Below are 9,963 nucleotides of genomic sequence, written 5' to 3' on the forward strand. Positions count from 1 at the left end.
GATGCAAGTTCTGTGGTTACAAAAGGAACAAGGGAGGGAAAGAAACTCTGGTAGGGTGCATTTTTATTCAACAGATAAATTTGACCTCAAAATGCAACTGCTAAAATGTCAATTTCTTCCCTTGTTCTGTTTATAAACATTGATACTAATACCTACCTAATACCAAACTATTTTGCTCTTTTACACTGGGACCCCGTCAGACAATAAAAATTATTACAGCAAGTTAGTTACCATAGAAAGGCTGCCACATGCGTGGTCAGTGAAGTATTGTGACAGGGAGGCAGTGAGTAATAGGGGGATAGAAAAGGATGACAGGGGGATGGAAGAGGGAGGCACTGGGTGTTTACTTAATGAGTTTTCCACCTGTCATGTCCCTGTGTCCATAGGCGAATCTAGAATTATGGTAATGGGTGGTCTGACATCTAGACACAACAGCAGGGGGACCTTTGCGCGGCGTAGCCGCGTGGCAAAAGGGGGCGTGGCCTCATGGGAAGGAGGCGTGGCATCATAAAAAGGGGTGTGGTATTACACTTTAGACCATACACAGTAATGCCCATTACACATTTTAGCAAACTCTGTAATACCCATTACACATAAAGCCACACGCCATAATGCCAATTACACATAAGGCCACACACCATAATGCCCATTACACATTGTGCCACACATCATGATGCCCATTACATACTATATAACAAATCGTAATGCCCATTACATATTTGCCACATAAGTGCTGCTTACCTACGTGCTCATTGCTAGGGGGTTCTTGCTTGATGGCACCATAGTACCCATTACACATGATGCCGCACACTATAGTACCCATTACACATGATGCCGCACACCATAGTACCCATTATACATGATGCCGCGGACCATAGTACCCATTACACATGATGCTGCACACATAATGTCCCTTACACATGATGCTGCACACATAATGTCCCTTACGCATGATGCTGCACACCGTAATGCCCCTTACACATTAAGCCACACATTATGCGTAATGCCCTCACATACCGCCACTTGTAGTGTCCCTTAAGCAATGCCCCCAAAAGTGCCACTTACTGTAAATTTCTATATGAGCCTTCGCTGCTGCTGCAGGGAGAGATGGAGAGCGGTGAAGCTGCTTCTATGGGGAGAGGAGCAGAGCGCACAGCACGCTCCCACTCCCCTCCTGGTGTCCCCTCTAGCCGAGTGGACATTTGAAATATTGTGCGCGCTGTTGTTGTGCGTGACGTCGGGGGAGCACGCCGGGCGCCGGCACCACATGATTAAAGGGGGGGGGCGGGCTGAGGTGAAAGCGTGGAGAAGAATTGGAGCGGAAGCTGCAGGGGTGACAGTCATTGACAGCTGGGCAGAGAGCAGGTGGCTGCCCGGCTGTATTCAGAGCACTGCAGGTCACAGCTGTTTGAAATAATACCCCTTTCACAACAGAAAATGCAGGGATTTACCAGGGAATATGGTCCCAGGATCATGCAGGGACATTCCCAGGCTGACCCCTTATACACCAGCCTAGTCCCTGCATTTTCTGGTGTAAGGGGGAGAGACAACCACTCATCTATCCCTACCCCACTTGAACTAACCAGCTATATCTTCGGAACCAACTGACCCATTTACATGAGACCAGTATAATATTGAAGAACTTTTGAGTTGGCTTTGAATGATTTTGGTCCCGTGAAACTGGGCTGTTTGGTTCCAGAGAAATCTGCCCTCAAAGAACATAAACAATCATGAAATGACATTTAAGAAATGAAAAAAAAAACGATTTAACCTCAATATCCCTGGAACCAATTAACCTATATGGATCCAGCCTAGTATCAGATTGAAGGCCCAGCGATTTGGGCTTGACTGAGATCAACCTCGAACTTCAGTGATGCAGAAGGGGGAACTGGCAGCCGTTGAACTGGGTGGGAATTAGTGGGTCCCATGTTATCCATAGGGAAAACGTTCCAGCTTTGCCTGGCAGTATCTCTGGTTCCCAGGGGGCTAGAGACACGGGGCTGGGCTCGTTGGAATGGGTGGTCCTGTGCACCCTCGGACCACCCCCTAGATTCGCCTATGCCTGTGTCCCCCACCCCACAGACACATTAGCCAGGAGCAACTTTGGAGTCAGGACCCACAGTTTGAGGACCCCATGCACTGTAAAATTTGGCTAATTAATTGTGCATGTTGATTAATTATGGGTGTTTTTCTTATACTGTATATCAGTTTTTTAAAGACTCTCCTTTTTTGTTTCCATGCAAGCTCTGTGCCCCAGATACCTATGGAAAGAGAAAGACATAAATCAAAGAAAAAGAAAAAGGTTTTGATTGGATCATGGAGAACATTTATGCAGGGGCATATCTGATATTACGCAAGATAAATGACATTTGCTAATTGAAGCAACACATTTTATTTAACTCTTTACTGGGTCTAGCAAATACAGTATACTGCACATGTTTTCCATTACTCCGCATTGCAACCAGACACATACTATTGATGAAGTGAATGGTCTGTGAGATAACCTGGCACTTCCTCCCACATGCAGTGTTTAGTGGCAGTAGACATTAAGTGGGCGTTGGGGACCATCAAGCATATATATTTATCAGTGAAGTGAAAGAGTCAGATTTTAGATATTTACTTGGTGCTTCATATTCACCTAATGCAGAAATCTAGAATTGTCCATGTGAAGGACAACATTTTAGACCTTATTCAGAGCTGCGTTCGCATGGGGACCCATGATGTTTTACTGTGCATGCGCATTTCTGCGCATGTGCATACTCAGGGTGCATGCATCCACTGCGAACAGAGGCAGAGAGGGGCGTGGGGCGGCCACATTAGCATATGGGAATGCCCAGTGTTTCATGGGCATTCCCATGAGAATGCTGGGAGTTCTCATGCTATTGAGGCCATGACGCGGGTGTTGGGGGCGGGCAGCTGACATCACTGGATGTCAGTTGCTTGTCCATTTCCTTCCCAACGTGCACTCATATGTAAGGTTGCTCAGAGCGACCATCGAAAGAAGTGGGTGGATCCCCCTGGCCTGCGAATGGATTTGTAACATCCATTCGCATGCCCTGTGTGTGAATTCGCAGCCTTGCGAATCAACCAGAATAACCCCCTTTGTTACCAGAAAAAAAATGCTTCTCTGTATTTTACATTTTAAAACATGTGTCACAAAAACTCAAAGGACTCTTGGAGAGAAAAGGGGAGGCTGCACTAGAAAAATTACAGAAGCTGATTTGTTCCTGCGACCAACTTCTCCACTTTATCCCTCTTCAAGATATCATAGATCTCTCCTTTTATTTACTTAAGGTTGCCATACATCAGGAGTGTATTGGGCTAATTCATAGTTCTCCTGATGCCTGGGTCAGCAAAATGCAACATGTCAGAAATCCTAAATTTACAGATTCCAACCCAAAAATTATTAAATCATTGACTAAGTGATTTTTAACATGTTGGATTTTGCTGTTCCCTCAACAGCTACCGATCACCAACCGGCGTATCGGCATTAGGGTATCTGGAAATCAGCCAGTATATGTATGGCTTAATTTAAGACCTTACAAACTGTTTACATGCCCTAATTTAGAAAATGGTTAATTCATGCACATACTGTACTGTACCTTAATATGTCCAGAGTCTCAGAGTGGATATCAAGTTGAATAGTATCCCCTTAATGACTAAAAATCTCAATCCAAATACAGAGAAGGACATATTGTTCAAATTCTTATCTGTAAAAATAAACAAGAGAAAACATCATGAAATAGAAATGGTAACACCCAACCCACAAATACCCCTACATGCCCCAGCCCTTCGACTCTACGGGTTCAATGCTATTAGCTGCCCACAAGTTCCCTAGCAGTGTAAAGGCAGCTACAGTATACACTATGATGCACTTACTCTTCCTCCAGACTCACCTTTTTGGGGGAACAGTATAACTGACTATTAATATAGAACAATGTCTTAATACTGGCAAAAAATAAAGTGGAAATAAATATATGCAATATGCCAGTTTGCTGATTTATACGGATAATATCAGTGCTATACTGCACAGTTTACTCACATTAATTGTACACAGGGGAAGATTCAGGGGGGGACACCTGGGCATGTGTCTTTTGTAGCTGAGAACCGGGGCTTTCCAATGAGCCTAACGCTGCCTCGCTAGCCTCCTGGGAACCGGAGATACCCCCAGGCAAACCTCCAACATTTTACCAGGATAACATGCAACCTGCTACTGTAATTCTGACCCCCACCCGGTTCCGATGGCTGCTGGTTCCCCTGCCAGCATCACAGAAGCTTGTAACTGATTTCATTCAAACACAAATCGCCAGACCTTCAATCTGATATCAGGCTGCTCTATATTGGTCGATGGATTCCAGAGCTATTGTGGGTAAACCAATTTTTTTATTTCTATGGCTGTTCATGTTCTATGAGGGCAGATTTCTCTTGAACCAAATGTCCCAGTTTTACGGGTCGAAAGTTCTTTAATATGATACTGGTCTCGTGTAAATGGGTCAATTGGTTCTGAAGATATACCCAGTTAAACGATATAGCCAGTTAAAGGAGGGAGTGGTTTTCTCTCTCCCCTGACACCACAAAATGCATTGACTAGGCTGGTGGGAAAGGGGATGTCCCTGCATGATCAAGGGACCATATTCCCGGGTAAGACCCATTTTCTGGTGTGAAAGGGGTATTATTTCAAATAGCCAGGACCTGCAGTGCTCTGAATACAGCCAGGCAGCCCCCCCCCTCCCCTGCTCTCTGCCCGGCTGTCAATGGCTGTCACTTCTGCCCAGCGGCAGCTGTCCCTCAGTTTCCGCGAGCATGTATTCTCCCTTGGCAAAGAGCATGTAATTCCACATGGCAACGTGCATAAAACCCCTGGCAATGAACATGGAACCCCTGGCAATGAGCACGTAGGTAAGCAGCACTTATGTAGCATTATTTTTAATAGGAATTATGGTGTTTGCCATAATAAGTCATGGACATTATGGTGTGTGGCTTAACGTGTAATGGGCAATACGGTGTAAATTTTTGACGCGCAATGTCCCTGTTTATTAAGCATATTGTGAACTATGGATTAATCCATGTAGCATTATGTGAATTTTGGCTCAATCCGCTTGGCATTATGGGAATTTTAGCTCAGTCAGTATAGTATTATGTGATTTTTGGCTCAATCCGTGTGCCATTATGTGATTTTTGCTCATTCTATTTGGCATCATGTGTAAGGGGCAAGTATAATGGGTCCAGTATTTTGTTGCATATGTAGAAGTGGTATATGGTGTGGTATACTACACTCAAGGACATGCCCCCTTTTGATTGGCCACACCCCCTTTTTTAGAGCGCGCGCACCTTCGGCGTGCACATAACTACATCCTTCACTTTTGGCACCAAGGTGGACTTTGTACTTTGAATGCCAGGGCCTATATTTAATCCAATTCCCGCTCTCTCTCTGTTCTCCTCCTCTCTCTTGCCGCTCTCTGAACATGTACACTGGTACCACTAACACCCCATCTCCCATTTCTTCTCCTATAATAGTTCCCCACTCCCACCCCAAAAATATCGTATTCGATATTTCCTTGGCTGCACAGTAGATTTTTATGTTTGATTTTGTGAAAACGGGTGCGCGCATCGAATCAAATGTAGATCGGAGTGACACAAAAACCATTTGATTTCGTTTAGGATTCGATTCGATTTTGCTTCTATAAGCAAAATCAAATCGAAAATCGGGAAAAATCGATGCATGTGTACAGGGCTTAAGATTGATAGAAACGTAGAAACATAGAATTTTACGGCAGATAAGAACCATTTGGCCCATCTAGTCTGCCCCTTTTTTCAGCATATGCATGATTATATCAATATGTTTCAGTTCTTTTTTTATACATTGATAGAAATTTACATTTTACTGTTCTTTGGGGTAGATTTATTAATCATATTTTTTTTTATGTTTTCTGGTGGTTTTGTAATCCACTGATTTGCTAAAGGCCAAGCTGATGTAAAAAGACTAAACCACACTCAGAATAGAACATCGATAAACAATTGGTGTTTTTAACATTACAAGTATAGAAACTGGATTTATGGTGGTTTTAGAATCGGTCGCAAATTTGCCCAAATAATTGATCTGCATGTTTAATGACAGCACTGTATATGTTGATACATGTGCAGGCTTAAATATACAAGAATGTTTAGAAATGGTAAAATTGAATAAAAAGACGGTGTTAGGGTCTCCCTCAAATTGATAGCCAGACTCAGACTTACTGTAGGTTTCTTCACATAGGTTGGTTTTGGAAAATTTCAAAGTGTTACAGATAAGAGCCCTATGGTTGGTGTCCTCAGAGAGTACATTAATGGGGGAGGCTCTCCACTTCCTAGGGAATTCCTGTCCTGGTCCGACCAGTTTCGGGCTTTTGCATGCTGCATGTTTGCTTGCTATAGTATCAGCCTCGTTCAACAAAGTAGCGGTTATTGAAAAATTGGGGGGACCCCACATCATTTGTTCCCCCATATTTTTCAAAACCCAAGACAATCGACTTATAACCATTGGGGGATTCTCTTTGCTTTGTTGGCAGGTTTGCAGCAGACAGGGGCTTATAAATTGGGCATCAATGGCAGATTTAAAATGACAGCCATACCAAGGGGTAGATAGTTGCAGTTCTACACAGAGCTGGGGCTCAGGGCGCTTAAAACAGTGGACCCGTATTTTATTTGGGGGGCTGCTTTTAAACTGATTTTTTTTTGCTGAATTTATTGCACAAAACTAGCCATACTATATGCTGAATAGCATAAGAATTCACAGGGAAATCCATTTGTATGCATACCCATTGTGGGAAATTTACTAAGATGGCAGTTTTACGTCAAATCTTACTTTGGGCAACCAAACAGATATTATCTTTTATCTTCTAGAAGGTGCTAAATAAATAACACGTAGATTCTGATTGGTTACAAATAGCAACATCCCATGTGAAATAGAACTACCATCTTAGTAAGTTCCCATTCTATTAGTTATAATATACTCTGATCCTGGACTTTCCTCTTACTGTATGAATACCATCACCTGTGGTGAAACAATCTTCGCATCATTTAACTACCGTAGCTCAACACAGGTGATGGCAATCATACAGTAAGAGGGAAGTCCAGGAACAGAGCATTTTGTACCTATTGGAATTAGAGATGAGCGGGTCCGGATCCCCGAGATCTATTTGGAATGGGTCATGTTGGAGGGTATGTGCGCAGTATATCCCACCAGAAGGAAGTAAGTGAGGGTACTGTATTATATTACAGTATTAGTGGCTTGAAATTATGTTTAGTAAACATACTTGTTTTAAAACTCTCATCAAGTGTTCTGGATAGACAGGTCTGGTCAGTTGTATCTAAAATAAAACATACATACACTATACATTACTATACATTACACACATACATTAAATGTAAATGGTAAAGCCAATGTTCAAAGTGTCACATCTGCCATAATGTGTCCATTTATTGCTGTCAATCATTAATTACTATAGAATTCATTATTTGCCCCCCCCCCCCCCCCCCCCTGATTTAATAATATTTCATAAGAATTTAAGACTAGATTGATAATAAAACCAAGAATATTACAATTTACTTACAGGTTATTTCTTTGTTTAAAAGTAATGTTAGTGAATAGTGATACCTTTCAATATTTAGCATGATGATGTTTTCAATTGATCAGTTTATTGTAGGTAGATTGCTATCTTTATCAGTGACTTTAACTCCAGCCCTAAAGTACCACCTACTGCCCAGCTAATGCTTTGTGGAGTTCTTTAATCATGCACAATATTTCGCTGGCTCAGTAATTATCACATCTTTTCCCACAGACAGCAATCCTCTAAATATGATCTGTTGGAAAACCGTAAAGGTTGAAAGGGAAACATTATGTAGATCACTGGTTCTCAACAGATCTAGACACTATTCCACTTTAACACTAGATGCAAAATCTAAAAAAAAATAAGTTGTTATAACAAAAAACTTTCTATTGGCAAACCTTATTAGATACTCATAGCACAAAGTGATTACAGTAGATACATTTATATCAAGTACCTCTATCATATACTGGAACTATATCTGTAACACCATATTTTAGTGCACAATTAATGGGGTGAGAAGGATCTCCATCATTCCATGTCACTATGCTGTTCCTCCACACATCACTGTCAGACTTATCCAGCGCAGCCTCTGATGTTAGATTTCTATTATCCAACAACAGTGTCTCTCCCACAGATGGGATGTCAGTGATGAGGCAGACTGATTCCGGCAGACCTGGCTCAGAGGAATTGAGGTGATACACCGATGGGCTGTCCCTGTCTGTTTCTAAAAATAATCAGAAAAGAAAGAAGAGGTTACTTTTCTAATTCTGTTAAAATCTGCATTCCCAGCACTGACTGAGAGGTGCTCCATCTGTAGGCATGAACTATATACCAGAGAGGTGGTGAAATAAGTATATTTTCCATTAATGTAAAATAACTTGTTATAGTCACAAGTGAGCCACACTGTGCTCACATATGCTTACATAGACCAGTGCTGTATAGAGTTCAAACATCATCACTGCAGTCAAAGGAGACTGATAGAGGTTATGGTATAAAGGGTTTGCAGTCAAAAGGTCAACAGTGTCTAAGTCGCCACTAAATGGCCGACATGAACAAAATTGACACATGCAAAAGGTTGACATGGAAATGTTTTGTGTTAATTGGTAAATATCAGTATGAGGACCCCAAATTATTTTACACATACCCTCACATGGCTGACTTCAGTCACCAAGCTTTGGGCAAGCTGCCTCACTGCACTCAACACACTTTACCATCCCAATCAGAGTCCATGTGAAAAAAGTTAAGTGTGTAACTTGTAGTCTGGTGTCTGCTCCATAATGATAATGAAACCTGCCCTACAGTACAAGACACACACTGTTACCAATATCAATACAAGTACTGTACTTGCTACATATAGAGCGTACATGATTTACGGTCTGCGCTCAATAGTTACAATGTCCTAAAACCTTATACATATTCTTTGGGCAGACTTCCAATGTGAACGGATGTCACATAGATAACAATAAAATTGTGTGAGGGCTGCATAAGCCTGAACACATATAAGAGCCCTGACTTAGGTCATATAAAGTTCAAGAGTTGAAAAAACTTAGCCTGGGGTTTTCCTGCCTGGATACAAGCTAGGATCAGGCAGGAACCTATCAGGGACTAGTGGGAGTAGCCAGGTAAAGGTTATATAGGGCAGATGATCATGTGACCTCACCCTTCTCTTTCCAGTTTGGAAGTGCTGCAGTCCTGCGTGGATCTGAGGTAAGTGAGAAATTCTCTTTGTGGTATATTGCTTTATAATTGAACATGCCCTGTCCAAGACGCTCTGCGCCCCCCCCCCCCCCCGCCGCCTTGTGGATGCGGCCCGGCCGTTATCTGCGGCGGGGTACCGCCGTCCGCGGGTGAGGGTGCTTGGGGCGCAGGAGGCCTCTGTTGCCGCTGGCTCTCCTGTGGGGAGCCTAGCGGCGGGGCTTAGTCTACCTCCGTCCAGCCTGGCTGCCCCGGTGAGCGTGGCTAGCGCTCCACCGGGGGTGCTTGTTGCGGCTGCCTTAATAGGCGAGCCGGTGGGGAGTGAACCCGTCGAGGTCCGGGCCTTGCCGGGTCCCTCGACGGAGGTTGTTGTGCCCCTGCTGCCTCAGGTCGCGTCCGTCGTGGACGCGACGCTGGAGGCTTCCGACCCGGCGCCTGAGGTCATCGCTGACTCTCAGGCGGCGGGCGGGCTGCAAGTGATGGTGCGGGTCTCAGCGCCGGCTGGCGCGAGACCCGTTCTGGATACTCAGGCCGGAGGCAGGCTCGCAAGTGTGTCGCGAGCCCTGGCGCCGGCTGGCGCGGGGCTCGCGTCATCGGCGCCGTTGGACGGCGGGTCGCCGGGAGGGGATCAGGCCCCGGCGCCGGCTGACGCGAATGCAGCGTCATCAATGCCGGTGCC

At 44.0% G+C, this 9,963-nt stretch overlaps 1 gene segment (V, D, J or C); it reads right to left on the minus strand.

The window, feature by feature from the left end:
• Positions 1-2,067: 2,067 nt before the first annotated feature.
• On the minus strand, positions 2,068-9,343 carry LOC146078973 (T cell receptor alpha chain constant-like). The segment is given in 5 exon segments: positions 2,068-2,261; positions 3,603-3,710; positions 7,296-7,349; positions 8,044-8,313; positions 9,250-9,343. Coding segments are annotated over 4 exon segments (525 nt in total).
• Between the last annotated feature and the right edge of the window lie 620 nt (positions 9,344-9,963).

This window comes from Crinia signifera, chromosome 1 (genome assembly GCF_055691185.1).
Source record: "Crinia signifera chromosome 1, ASM5569118v1, whole genome shotgun sequence".
In the NCBI taxonomy this organism is placed as follows: domain Eukaryota; kingdom Metazoa; phylum Chordata; class Amphibia; order Anura; family Myobatrachidae; genus Crinia; species Crinia signifera.